General features: G+C 32.9%; 1 protein-coding gene across 1 annotated transcript; it reads left to right on the top strand.

Annotated features, from left to right (window-relative positions):
- Window positions 1–4,181: 4,181 nt before the first annotated feature.
- On the top strand, window positions 4,182–9,384 carry LOC115444081. The gene is made up of 6 exons (XM_037440750.1): window positions 4,182–4,236; window positions 4,750–4,987; window positions 6,367–6,560; window positions 7,545–7,669; window positions 7,934–8,109; window positions 8,847–9,384. The coding sequence occupies exons 2-6, from the start codon at window positions 4,811–4,813 to the stop codon at window positions 9,306–9,308; spliced, it is 1,134 nt and encodes a 377-aa protein (XP_037296647.1). The 5' UTR covers window positions 4,182–4,236; window positions 4,750–4,810; the 3' UTR covers window positions 9,309–9,384.
- Window positions 9,385–15,381: the final 5,997 nt, after the last annotated feature.

The following is a 15,381-nucleotide window of genomic DNA, read 5'->3' as shown; positions in this document are numbered from 1 at the left end:
CAGTGACGCTTTGGTTGCAATTTTAGTTCAGATTTTGAACAAATAGTTTATATAAAATGGACGTTCGTGTCTTGAAATATATACGTCAATGCTTAAACAAATTTAATTCTTGTTTTAACTTCTTAAAACATTAATACAACTGCAAAGTTTTAACTTACTTAGATTTTAAATACATTGATTTTTTTATGCCATAACCTGTAAGAAAACAATTGAAACAGTTAGCATTCTTGAGTTAATACTTTGTGATATAAAGTGTAAATATAAGTATAGTACTGAACAAATACATTTCATTTTGGTATTATAGTCATATTTTGTTCTTTAAAACAGTGCTATGTTTACTTAGCGTAGCTATCTATCTTGTTTATTTATCGCGCGATGCGAACGATTATAATTTGAATCCCATAAGAATGTTGTATTTCTTTTATACATTACTAAATATTAACGTCTACTGAGATAATTTTTCATGCATTTTATACTACATAAATGCACTAAAAAATGTAACGGCTTTTTAAATGATCTGTAATATTAATTTGTGAGCATACACAATTACGTTCTGCAGGCGCACAATTTAAGAGCGTAATCGGCAAAACAATCCACCTTACGTCGTTGACCCGATATTGATTGCGAAAGTATGAGTATAAATTATAATATGTACCTAATTAAAGTGGACTCTATTGAATTTATTTATTTGATCTATATTTCTAACTAAGGTCAGGGGGATTCAGTCTATAAGAGTTATCTGTCTTTTTACTGTTACGGCTTAAGAGAGTAAAAAAATCACCGATATACCCATAAGGCAATGAAAAGCTGTATTTTGATTAGATCACCCGTAATTGCAGATATACCCCCATAGAGAATTTGCTGCTTTTACCTTAATTGTCATATTTTAAAATTCTAATATAGTTATAGCGTAAGACATGCGATTTTCCATAATGTTATTTCATTCCAGTTTCAATGATGACATGTTTAAACAAGGACTTAGAGAAGATAACTTTCCAGACTTGTTCTTGTGTAAAATGGATATGAAACCACAAGCAAAAACTAGTTCAATGGAACTTGGCAAGTACTTATCCCGGTGTGTGCTTAGAGGCGCGGCCGCTTAGTAATCAATTAGTTAAGCTATTCTAGACACGTTCGTCCATTAGTTTATTGATCCTGATCCCAGACTCCTTGACTCCGATCAGTAATTATGATTTATGCATACTTATCAGTTCTCTGCAAGCATTAAGAGTGTTTTTGACTACTCGAAACCAGAAAATATAGAACAATATTACGTAACGAAGTATGGTCCGCATCTTTATAAGAACTATTCTGGTGGTATTTTTCATATTTTTTCGTCCCCTTGGCTTAGTAGACAGTATACGGACTGAGAGCTGCTGGATTCGAATTCCGGGTCGTGGAATGCTGTGACAGAATAATTAGTATTTAATGCGTCACGGTTTACCTGATTTCGTTTATTCCGGAGGTGGTCAAAGAGGGATATGGTCGTAAAACCTCATTAAATATGAAAATTAATACCAACTTTAAAAAAATATATAATGTTGCATAATCTAAATTTTAAAACTCAGCCTCTTTTTTTTCTTTAAAAGATTAATTCCAAATGTTTTATTGGAATATTTGGAATGCAGAATATTAACAATGCGTAACGGTTCCAACTATCCTATAAAATTTTAAAATAAACAATTTCGCATGATTTTCTATTATAACATTATTCTATTTTATTCTATTCTGAATATGTATTTGTTTCTTAGAAGTAAACTCTGAAACCGCTAAAGTGTATGGAATGAAATCGAGTATACAGATATACGACGTCCTGGGCCAACATCATATATCAGACTTTTTAACTCAGATAAATACGTGGTAAGAATTATATTCCGGGAAAGCCTAATCAAGCGGGTGGACCCGCGCGACAGCTAGTTTTGCTAAACGTAGAATATTTAGGTGGCTGAAAATAACCCATTTTACCGACGGTATTTTTATTACTGTCCCTTCTCTTGAAACGTAAAGGTCCTACTGAGCATATTTTATGCTAAATGAAATTTAGCATTGCAAAAGGAACAATAATATATGGCGTACGAATAGATGTCTAATTAAACATTTTTACAAACAACGCCAAAGTTTCCTAATGGACGAAAAAAAAGAAAAAAAACCTGGACGGTACGGCGGCCAACATCAAAGGTTTTTTGGCTAAAGCTAAAACATCGCATATTCGCTAGATATCACTTGGCGAAAACGATATTTGCATAACAAAGGGCTCTTCGATCAGTCATTTATAAGTCTAGGGACTAGTGTTTTATATAAGATAAATCTTGTTTTGGTATCTGTGAAAGATGATTTAGATTTATTTATTACAGCGATTACAATTATTTTAATAGCAGTTCACGGCGGGCTCTAAACCTGTATCGCAGTTTTGTTACTGTGGTAATTTTTATATGTTTGAATGCAATGTACTATGGATAGCTCCTACAAAACTATTATATAATATTTTATGAAGGAAGTATTATTTTCTTGATAACCGTTTATTGCTCAATTCATATATTGTATCATCTAAGTAAAATAACAATTTGTTTCTGAATTCAAATATAATAACGCCTAAGTAGATCAGGATTGATGTTTATAACAAAAAGTATAATTGTTACGAAGCAGGGACGAATGTAATTAAAATAGTAATTAATATAAAAAAGGCTCTCAATAATTGAATGTTGGGTCAGAGGCCAGATGCAGACGGCAGCATTGCTGGACAAGGCATGCGTTGTGACGAGATTCCTCACTTTGAATCTCTATCCACCGGTGGCTCCGGTATTGAACTCCGCCATCGGAAGTGATACATTTTTATATGTATTGATATTTAAAGACAAAAATTTTTACTTTCAAAATAAAGTGTATCAATACTAATGTTATTATGCTGGCCATTTAACCATAACATTACATATATTTTGCTTGTTACATAATATTAACATGTAAACGTAATAAAACTGTTGTAGACTATGTATTTTTTGCGTATCAAATAGCTACGATCAAAACATTAGACTAATAAATAAAGAAACTATTAAAACAAACCAATCATGGCAATTTCTATAGTTGTTCGTTTTGTTACTGCATAATACAAAAAACTACTGTAGAAAATTCGATCACGTTTCCATATATATTTACCTAATTATCGTATTCGTTACGCTTCAACTTAAAAAGTTGGAAATTTTTCGTAGAGAGAATAAAATAAAAACTGACATAATTACAATTTAATATTCTCAACTGTTTCTAGTTGCAACACGTGAGTCAGTTCGCAGTTGTAGGCCAACAGTGGTTTGACATTAGATTTTTCGTTTTGGGGATTTTGCTTGGCGAAAAAACGTACACAACAACTATACAGTGACGACGAGAGATAGCTACACAATGGGAGGCCATCCAAAACTGTTGACAACTTATATTTCTATGCCAATTCTGGCACGGTAAGATAACTTGTATACATTCACACAGTATCACATATAGGAATAGGCAGGGATTATGATTAATCGGACAGATCTTAGATTAGATAATTTTAAGCTGGAGAACTACTAGTGCAACTTTTATTCTTAAAAGGGCTTCAACAACGACGCAGTCGCATGGAAAAGCTAGTGTGTAATAAAATGGAATGCTAGGTATTGCTTATTTTAACACGGGTAACAAACCGTAATCCCTCGTGTCACATCCGACTATTCCTCGGTTTTCTCATTTATACGTCCCTGCGTTACGTTCTTGGCTTATACGGAGGAATTGCAGCTGTGTCTACTAAGTAATACTAAACACCTACCTATTTTAAGCCACACAAACCCTCTGTACCACTACTTACTATCTTGTTTGAAGAGTCGATTTTGAGTTTAGACTTTTATTAACCTGTCTGATTTCCTATTTCCTCTCCATACTTCACTCTTAAATACGATCATCAGATAAAACACTCAAACTATGACAGGCGGAATGTCGATCTAACTCAAACACAGAAAATATGTTAGATGTTATCCAGAATTTCCAATCGTTCGACGACGCTATTGCAAACTCGATTCTATCGCATTCATGTCGGCTTCAACATGAAATCTACAGTCTAAACAAGATGATTGTCAACAAGACATTATTAGGGAAGGTTTATATTCCAGCTCTAGTAACCATGATATTGACGTTTGATTTTACTTTTTCTAGAAAGCCTGCAATAAATAAATCGAGGGAGGGCAAACACATATCGTCATGGTTCTGGGCGAATGGGTATGTGTTGTTCATTAACATGATTTGGTTTGTGATCGCGTGGAAAATCGTTCGCTTTCTACTGACCAAGTAGAATATATAACGTAAAAAGGTCAATGAAAATTTCATTGTGAGTGTGACCTTGACAGAAGAATAACGTGTTGGTGACAATTTGTTTGTGATTTTTCGCATTTTACGCTTTGTAAACTTAATTATTTACATTCTGAGTTTTGTAGCTCCCTTATCCTAGTTTTTATTTATTATTCAAAATTCCCGATAAAGTAATTTTTGATTTGTCTCAAACAAATTTATCAATTTATCATGATATTACAATTCTAAAACACGATTTCCATCTCCTAAAATATTAAGAGTATTCGTTATATGTGGATAACAACGTCTATTTCCACAATCACTTAAAGTATACGGTTCCTAAAGATTAATATCCTTCACCGAGCGCTACAGCACGTAATATCTAAAAATATTACACATTCTATTTTTATTCAAATTCAATTACATTTAGATATACATTTTCAGATTTTACTCTGCCCTTTCTGCGAGATATGTGACGCGTGACAGTGATCTGATTAGCCCCACAATGCGTTCCCGAGCTAAGAATCTTCTCGTATTATCGCTGTTTGCTTTAACTGTAATTAATATTTGTCGTGGAGAGTTGAAAGATGATACAGATACGTATGTGAGTAGACTTCTGGCTGATTTGTGGCTAGAAGGCGCTGACGTCGTACGGATTATATGGCGAGATTGTTCTAAAAAGGTAAATTTATATTTAGCCTCTTAATTATAGACGTTTTTATCTGAGTATGGAGCATTGCTGTGATAACAAGTCTGTTTCTCAGTACTGACGGCATGGCAGCCTTCGCAGTGCGTAGACATAGGGCCGATTGGCTAATATTGAGATGCAACTTGAATCTAGTTGTCAGATAAACAAAGCTAACAGACTTGTTATCACAGCAATGCTCCGTCCTTAGATAAATAACGTCTATGAATAAGGGGTTGGTTTCTAAACTTAGGTATTGGTTAAAAAATAACGCCATTCCACACTGTAATCCAAGTTAGATTACCGTGTTGGGGGTTTAATTCAAGCTCGTTTATTTGAGTTTATCGATAATTGCGTTAAATTTATTTCTGTTATATTTCTAAAATAAAAACTATATACTCAAACCAGAATTGCCCCACAATGTAGTGCTACCAAAATGTTTTCATCCGAACACCCTGTTGTCTGAGTGGAAGTAATTAAGTACGCAAAACCGCAATATCTAACATTAAAGTCTATTTAAGGACGTTTAACAAAGTGCCTGTTCTGCTCATGTTGATATCTCGCATAATCTCTTCGATAGCCGCTCAGGATAGTAATCGGCTTACCCAACATTGGATGGACGCTTACTCTATAGGGATTACGCACGCATTTATAAATATTGCCTTATCACATTTATCTTTAAAAGTCGTAGAAGTCAATCGATAATTATTTAATATTGCAGAGGAACTACAAAAAACATTTAACAATATAAACATTGGAAAAGTCATACAAGATAAATGTGGTAATTTGTTAACAGTATTTAAAATTGATTATAGAATATTCTCGGAATTGATAAAACTTAAAAAAAGATAGTTATAAAAGATTACTCATGTGTTAATAAAAAATAAAACATGTGTAATCTTAAAAGATGTCATTTGTAAATAAATTGTCTGTGATTGATTAAAAAAACTGTTTTTAGATAGTACAACAGGTTACAGGACGTGTTGTTAAATAAAGTGGTGGAGTTACATTTAATAATATATTAATTTATAAAAAAAGAAGAAAATATTAGTTGCATACAAATTTAGCATTTAAATACAAATCAAAATTCTGATGCACATTCTTACACAGAATATTCCGAATAAAATATTTACTGAGTATTTTACTTCTTTATCCGTTTTTAGTTTTCAAATAAAGGTCTCCTTCGAAGAATAAAAACGAAAAGGAATCAGACTTTAGTAACATTTTTAAAGTCAGACTTTCTATTACTAAAAGTTTCGACTTAAATGGCAAGCTTTTGAAGAATAAATGGAAAACGTAAACTTTGATCTTTTTATGTAAATAGGATATCGCCTTCCCAAATACGATCCTTACTAAACCCTTCCATATTATTGCAGTTGATGGACGTAAAGGATATTATTGACCACAAGGAGTACTTCCCCAAGTTCGTCAAATGTATGAAACGTAAAACTTTACGGGCACTGGATCGAACACTAAGCCCTGATGTCGTTCCTATAGGCGAAGGGGTCAATTTAGTACGATTCGAACTCGTCGACCGATCCGGTAACATCATGCCTGAAAATTATACTAGGTAAGGTTGTCTAAATATTGTGTCATTTATAGATTTTAGGTCAAATTCATTTTACTCGCCGACGGTAGCCATAAGTTGTTTCTTGCACAAAAATAATAGAAACTTTAACAAGATTATATTCGTCATTTTAACAAGATTTGCGATGTTTTTCTTAAATATAAATAAACCGGTAATTTTATTACTTTAGCTGCGTTATACTTTAACACTCAGTAATAGAAATCGATCATGCCAAATCATTGAATAGTGCACCTCTTCTAATAATATAAGCCTTTATTCAGAATTACAAAGTTTAATCAATTTCAGTGGTCTTTCTCTTTTAGTTTGCAGATATCTTTATCTTGGTTTGTTTGCACACTTTTGGTAACGGCATTCTCCAGTACATTCCTACATTTCAATAATTTTAGCATATGGTATTTCGTAAAGTGTCGAAATAAAAAATCCACCCGTCAGGTTAGTGACCTCGAAACAATTCGTCAACGTCGCACGTAGAGTGGATGTCGTGTAAAAAATTGCGCAACACGCGCTCCAGTTTCACCGAAGTGGCGAAAATATTGATGCAGCGAACGCCTCTAAAACAGCGGGTAGCCGACGCAAAAAAACGTTTCACATGATGTCCACTGCGCGAAACCATTCCTATATGTATTATATGATACAGAGGTTGTAATACAGTTAGGCTTTTACGAATATAAAATACAACTGGATCTATGATTGCTGAATGGTATTCATTCATGTGATCCATTTTTAATCACTGATTAACTGATCATGATTTTGTCTCTTTGTTTTAAAGTATTTAACGTAGAAATAAAGTGCTTATCGAATCTATTTTGGAAACAATAATTATACATATAAAAAACGTGTTTGGATTTAGCTTCTTAGAACATTTTTAGACTTAGCTAACGCTCTAATTGTTTTGTCTAACCTATATTTATGTGGCCGCGGCTAACAGCTGGTTAATTGATGAATATAAGTTAATTTTTTTTTAAGTTCTTGGACTGACTCCGAGCTAGAGGAAGGCGATTGGCGCACACTTGCTCTGCAACGAATGGCAAAAGTTCTTAGAACGCACGTTATCAAGTTCGATTTTGATGACGGCAAACCTATAGAAAAAGGTTAGTTTTATTTGTTTTAGTAAGAAAAAGATGCTATGTAATATTAAGATATTAAGGATTAAAGATATTATTTTTTCTTTAAGGCTTCGTCAATGTATAATGTAAACAATGTTTATCTTAAACAGTGCTTTGCCCCTAATTCGATTCTCAACATTAGAATTTTTCCAATATTTTACCTACCTCCAATAAAGTGATTGTAGAGGTAATGAAAATATATTTTATTAATGTCAGATGGTTTCCTTTAACATAACTTTGTCTATACAGTTGAGTATCGTGGGAGACGGCGCCATCAAATGATGACAATGATGATGTTCGGTGTAGTTTCAATTGGCATGGTAATGATTCCTATGGGCTTCCAATTCCTCGCTGTTCTTGGAGGGAAAGCGCTTCTACTAGCCAAAATGGCTCTTATTCTTGCTTCTATACAAGGTTTAAAAAAGGTAAGCTACAAATTATCTACGTAGTTAGAAAAAAATATTTAATTATGATTATTTTTATTAACAAATTGGTTTTAATCGGCAGTAGTAATTTAACACAATAAATAAAGGCTATGAATGCTTACTAAGATAGGACTAAAATCGTAGAATAGATAGTACAACTAGGTATAATTTTAAAGTGGCAGAGTTCCGCTATGTGAAGATGTCAGAATACAAACACGTAGTGTGGCAGCTTGTTCTTTTGTATGGCGAGTGATTACCAAGGCCCTAACAACCCCCTTCCTTTCCATATGCCTATTCTTTTCTGTAGACCCGTCGCTGTTTCCATGATTCTTATAGAACTGCAAGTGATAAACGGTATAAATTATCGTTTGCTAATCAACTTCCGTGTTTGTTGATCTATGTTATAAAATATATTACATATAACAAACTATTTTAAATGTATCTCGCTGCGGTATTAATACTCAGATGATCTGAATTGATACGCATTAACAAACAGCCACTAAAGCAACTTAATTATAAATTAACCAACTAACCGGATACTGAACAATTAACATTCTTTTTTAGGTAGAAACTAATAATGACTATCATGGGTATCATGACAGGGGGAAGGTATGATTTCATATTAATCGTTTTCTACTTCTGTATCCATGACCATAAAATTATATTACGCACATAGGCTTTAAAGCACGAATACTAAATATCACGAAGATAACCCGTTAATAGATGTTCTGCTCCAGATCGCTGCAAGTCCGCTGACCTACGGCTTCTACCACACCTACCCTCCGTACGATCATTACGAGAAGCGAAGCCATGACGACTGGCCACCACCTGCGGCGATAGCTGGCACTCCTCCTCCGTCAATGTCCGTACACAATCCGTGGACTGATATACAAAATATCAAAACCGATAGAATACACATAGCGCAAACTAAAAATGAAAATAAAGAAACGAAACAGCATGCAGGAACAGTGACTTGGAAGCCAGAAATAACTAAAGCAGTAACGCAAGATTCGGAACCCAGACTCTATCCTATCTACACGGGAGAACCTAACACTCAGTCAATATTTACTGCTTTGGATGCACCGACTCCGCTTATAGATCTGACCACACGGCCCGGCGAAGTCCAGGCGGATTACACTTTAGATTTACCTTTCAATAGAATGACATTTCAGAATTCCCCTTCTGTGGTTTCAACTTGATGTATTTATCCAATTATTTAGAGCATTGTATAACGTAGTTGCTAGTATTTATTCGTATTTTGCTCAAGTGCTATATCCGAATAGACATGTTTTGTATTCAAATTATAAATAAATATTTGTAGTGTTTTTTCTTTTTTTGCATCTTGTCATACACAATAATTCATATTGACTATACTATGTACAAAGACTATTTCATTTCATATAGTATTCCGATTCGTCCATTAACCTATGTATGTATATTGTATACATTAGTAAAATATACCTTTTCAGTGCATACATAGTGGTGATTATAATACCTAATATAATTTTAGAATAAGAGAAAGAAAAAAGTGAATAAATTTGAGTCAAATTCTATTTCAACATTATTCACACATCTAAATATTGCAGACACGTTTCAACTGAGATGATTTTTTTTTACAAGTCTAACTTAATAATATAGTTCAAATCGAATCACTTCTAAAATATCTTTAAACGTTATAAAGGAATTTCATGAAGACAACCATTAACAATTTTATAATTAAAGTTAGTACCTAAGCATATGCATCGGATTTGATATCTCAGAGCACAAAACTATTATATACATTTTTACTGCCTTACGGACAATGTAAAGTATCAGAAACGAGAATTCGTCGTACACATTTCGTACGTCCCGCATCTTTCACAAATTGGCAATCGATGTAATCAAAAGCTATTTCCTTGTTAGAGGAGGTGCGCGACAACTTCTACTGCTATAAATGCTTACACGTTCTTACACAATATTATGATCGAATTCTTCAACAACTGTAATACTACAAGTAGCAAACGTCAACATGATAAGATCTATCGATACTAATATAAGCGGTAAAATTTGTGTGTATGTCCGGTGCAACTGATTCTTAAAATTTGTATGGTCTTATTCATAGAGTTCCTTAGCTCTCTTCTTTCTTCTCTAATCCTTACAAAATGCAGCAAATTTTAGAATAACTCAGCTACTATATCTAGAGAATGAAATTTACTTCTAAAATTGATTTTATCCTATAATTGAGGTAATTTTGACATACTTAGATAATATGTATTCATAATGTCTTATCATGCATAATAAGCGTATAATTAAAATATTACCTTTAAATATATATGTATTACTAAATGATTGCTTCGGCTGCGTAGTATTCTGTGCGTAGCATGACCACCGATCCGAGGTCACTAGTTCGAATCCGCAGTGAGGCAATGGGACATTAGGATTTTTCTGGTCAGTGTGAGTTCGGAGTCAGAAATTTGTACCCGATATGGCTTTTGGCTCGCTCCCTAAGATATTATGGTAAAAAACACACACGGCAAAAACTGAGTACTAGTTGTGCTTCTAAGTATCTTTTTGGGAATAAAAGAACTATGTGTGTGTATTACCCAATATTATTTCTGGGGCACAACAATTCCTACCTATGAATGGGACAGTTCTATTTGTTAAAAGTCGTAAAAGTAGAATGAAGGATAATTTGCTAAATGGCTAACTGTACTCTATCCAATGTAATCGATAGGAAACGGTTGCTTCGACTATAATAATGTATTTTATTCCGGAGACTGTTTTTACTTTGGGTAATTCGTTATTCTTGTTTTTATATCAGAAGGCAGTCCACCGAGGCAGTCATCTGTTCTTAAGTGATGACAGTGAATGAACATAGGTATATAGGAGGATATATAGGAGGTATTTAATGACAAGCAGTAGAAAAAGGAATTTGTAGTATTTTCGACTATACCATATAAAAATACTGTCTAAATTCAACTCAATTTGAAAGAAGTGAAGTTTTGACTACTAAAACCCTAAGTCACTTTTTGTAGGCATGCTACCACTGTTCCCACCGTTTATCTATTTCGCTCCTAAATTTTATTATGTTTGCCTATAATAGTCTTACTGTTTAGACAATTTAATAATATTGGATCTATTTAATCGATGTTCTGGCTAAAGTAGTGCCACATTATTAGGATAACCTGCTTTTCATTGAGACAGGAATTCTCTAGTGCAACTTATGGTTAGCAAAACGGCATTCAGATATAGTATTCCCTGACGAGAAATATTTCTCGCTAATCGGCCTGCTAGTTCAAATCCGCTATTTGAATGTTACTACTTTTTACGGTAGCTACTAAGTCGATGAACTAAATATTAATATGGAACTATCTAGAAAATTGGTTCAAACAGTTTGATGAATCAGTATAACGCAATTGTAGAATAAGGTACAATTCATTGAACAGCATATTTTTACGTACTATAAAATATTTTAATACATTTTTTCAGTATATTACATGTTAAGTAAGATAATTGTATAGAGTTTATTTTAGACCTCTAATGAGACTGTACGAGTTTTAGACAGGTAGATACTTAGCATTTTTATATTTAAAAATGTATCCTTTGTAACAAAAAAAGTTATTTCATGGTCAGTCCATAATATGTCGACCATCTTATAATACTTTTGCTCTAAGTACATTTATTTACCATCTGTTTGATTGTAGCGACGTTTTATTGATATAACATCTAATGGAAAACCCATTTTGACGTCGTAAATATACTTTTGTATGTAACTGAAGCTATAAAAAATACATGACACGCATAGTCCAATAACCTACATTCTTTATTATGTTGACGCGTAATAAACGCCTCAATTTTATGAATTCAAAAATAAAGAGGTAAAATCATTTATTATTGAAGTTTATTGTTCTAACTTAGAAACATACTGGATTTGACAGACATATTTTTGAAGCTTAACGAACTTGATAAAAATCTTTGTTCACTATTTCATTTTGAGTACAACACTTTCTTTAAAACTTGATCTCTTATGAGTCTTTAAAAAAATATTAGTTTCAAACTAGCTATTGCTCGCTTCACCGGTGTAAAATTTCTTCTTGGCTATATCGACAAGTTCGCGTTTTTCCTGAAATATTAAGGAACCTATATCTTAATTTAGGACAGTATGCATTTATAAGTCTTAATCGACATAAATTATTTTATTTCTGAAATTATCAAAAAATCACCGCTTTTACAGATTGTATTTATTAAAACATATTGAAAGCAGAATTTGAAATAGTTTCTCGAAAACTTTTATTTAGTACTACTTAAATTAAAAAGATATCAGTAGCAGAAATAACGTTGATTATCACACTAATTATATTTAAGCTAAGGATTTCAAGCTAAAAATTGTTAGCTTTGAGTGTCCGAAACTATGTGCACTTAAAACTTTATAAAGGCTCTTTGAGACAGTATTACTTTATTATTGAATAATAATCTTGCGAACAAACTTATCCATTTTAATATCGCTAGAAATTTGAATGAGAGCAGACTTATAAAAAATAAAAAGGTGCCGGTTAAGGTTACTTATCAGTTTCATAATCAAAGCTGAATCAATTTTTTTATTTAAGACGGTCCAAGATATCATTCAAGGAGAAGGGGTGCGATCAAATCAAGTTTTACTAATATTTTAAATTCAAAAGTTTGTTTGATTTTTTGATGTTTAGATGACTGGATTTGGATGAAATATAACATATGACTCTAATTCATTACATTACAAAATAATATTTATCGCGAAAAAGAAGATATTACATTTTTTTTCCTAAGAGGCGCAGTTGCGGACAATAATTACTAACCTATGTTTTGTAAAACTCACTTGTTGCATTTTATGAAGCGAGCTGTCGATATTGACAAGGCTGAAAGAACGCATCGTAAAACTTCGCTTTTTAATTAAAGTTGAGTCAAAAGGATAGGACGAACACTAGAATGCGCTGATAGATGTCCGTCACTAGAGAGACTTTGAGTTACAATCGTAGTTGGACGGATATTGAGTTCAAAGTATAAAGAAAGAGCATTTATTTTTGATACGAAAATATTATTACTCAGAAATTTAAAATACAAAATGTAATAATGATATGCAAGATCAAGTGAGCCCTGTGTCGCCCACGTAATACGTTTTAATATGCATTTCCTTTCCTGTTTATATATAATAAGTAGCGCTCGCGCCTACACTTTCGTTTCGCTCTGCTATGAAAGGAAAAGTTTATATTACGTGTTATGTGATTCAGTCTTTGCCGCGCGCAACATTGCATGTACTGCTGCATGTATAATGGAAGTACGCAGTGTGCGTGGTATTATAAGATGTCGCACAGACGCTGTCAACTTGATAATAAACATTATACCATTACGAAACACAATTGCTATCTTTAATAGCTTTATAGTGTTTCTTAACACAGCGCCTAAAGACACTATTATAGAGTTCATGTGTTTAAAGGGTGCGTCTACGCATAATATAGCGTAAGATACAAATAATTTTCACACATTGGTGTCATATTTTATTAAAATTTCCGCTAGCACGTCTAGTAATACAGCGAGTGTCGCCCCAGGCTACGTCCATTAAAGGAAAATTCGGAAAACGTGTCACCATGAGCCTTAAATGTTGTGTTGAAATAAAGGGTTTCTAAAACAAGTTCACGTGAAATTATATAAATAACTGAACCTTTATGCTATTTCCGTTAACATACATTTTACCCAAAATAACCGTTCCATTATGAAAGTATCAATGAATTTAATTTAAGCGGTCTGTTTGTTGGCTGAACGGATTACAACACAGGTATAATTAGTGTAACTTTAATGAATTAATGACGATATATAACTTAGAGATATACAGACTTTAACAAGAATTCCACGCGTACAGCGTTAAGGATATAGGTAGTAATGAATATATTTCGATCATTATATGGAAGATAACCTACATCCCAAATATTAATATTAATAATCAAACTTATGTGATAACCTTATAATATTTTAATGAACATAGTACAAAAAATACCTGAATATTTTTAGACGAACATATATTAAGAGTTTGTAAGACTTGACTTAAACTTATTATCAGGCGCATGTTGCCCGCCGGGAATATGTATTAACTTATGTTGCTTACAAACTGTGAGTTATCTTGAGTTGGTTCGTCTAGTTACTGCATACTGAGCTTTGATAATTACTGTCAGGTAACCAGTTCATATTTAAATTATTAAAACTCTTTTACTCATTTTACTGGCAATACCGATACGAAGTGGCGTGGCGTGAGCCACAAATATTTCTTGAAATATACGCCCCTTTCTTAGCCACTGAAGCGACGAAAGTGAAAAAGAAAATAGAATTTTGTTACATATTTTGTTCCTGCACCTGATGGTAAGTAGAGCAGCGTCCAAATAAAGTGTCTAGGACAACAGTTGGTTCTCCTAATTTTACGATTTTTTAAATTGCTACTAACTTGCAAGTGGCAGCTTGGAGATCTTTATTAAATATGATAGCGTTTAATTTCTTAAGGAAATATTTTTATTACTATCCTTAAACGCTGTTCAACAAATCTAACTTAACCCGTTTGTGTAGCAATACTTACAATAGGGTATTTTTTTTTTACTTCGTCTCAACGACAATCCGTAAAGAGTTCTCTAAACTGAATAACGAAAAACTATTTCACGAACTTTTGTTCATTTGTAAGCCGATTGTAGTAGGACTAGAATCCTCTCATCTCATCTAAAGAAAAGACTCAAATCTATCTGTATAGTTAATGTGAGAGATTTTACTTTACTGAGCAACTAGGACAAAGAGATTCCGTAATCAAATGTCTATTTAACTGTTTCGCTCTACAAAATAGAAATAACTGCGTATTTCTTGTATAATATGCGGGAGAGAATGGAATGCCGGTTCTTATTAAAAATATTAAATGAAGACGTTATACTTCGCTCCGTTCTACATTGTATAATATTTTTACCGACGCAAACAAGCTTTGCCATAATTTATTTTTAGTTTGAAAGTGCTCCAAGAAACTTGGATCGAACAAAAGTTATCACATCGGTTACACCGCATGCATAACAACCTCCTGCGCAGGCTCCATAATCATGTTTTGAAAGCAAATATAACATAATATGGTACCACGGAGCGAAAGCAGATATTTTCAACAAAAATTCTATTAAGAACAACATAAAAAATATCATCATAATATCATAAAGAAAAATTATATTTTAATTTCTTTTTTTGTTATGCGGCCTTTTTACATTTCAATAACGTTCTTGTTTTGCAAAGGAAACCGTA

The sequence above is a fragment of the Manduca sexta genome, chromosome 20, assembly GCF_014839805.1.
Source record: "Manduca sexta isolate Smith_Timp_Sample1 chromosome 20, JHU_Msex_v1.0, whole genome shotgun sequence".
Taxonomy (NCBI): Eukaryota; Metazoa; Arthropoda; class Insecta; order Lepidoptera; family Sphingidae; genus Manduca; species Manduca sexta.
The sequence above is the reverse complement of the archived record's forward strand: the minus strand, read 5'-3'. Positions and strand labels throughout refer to the sequence as shown.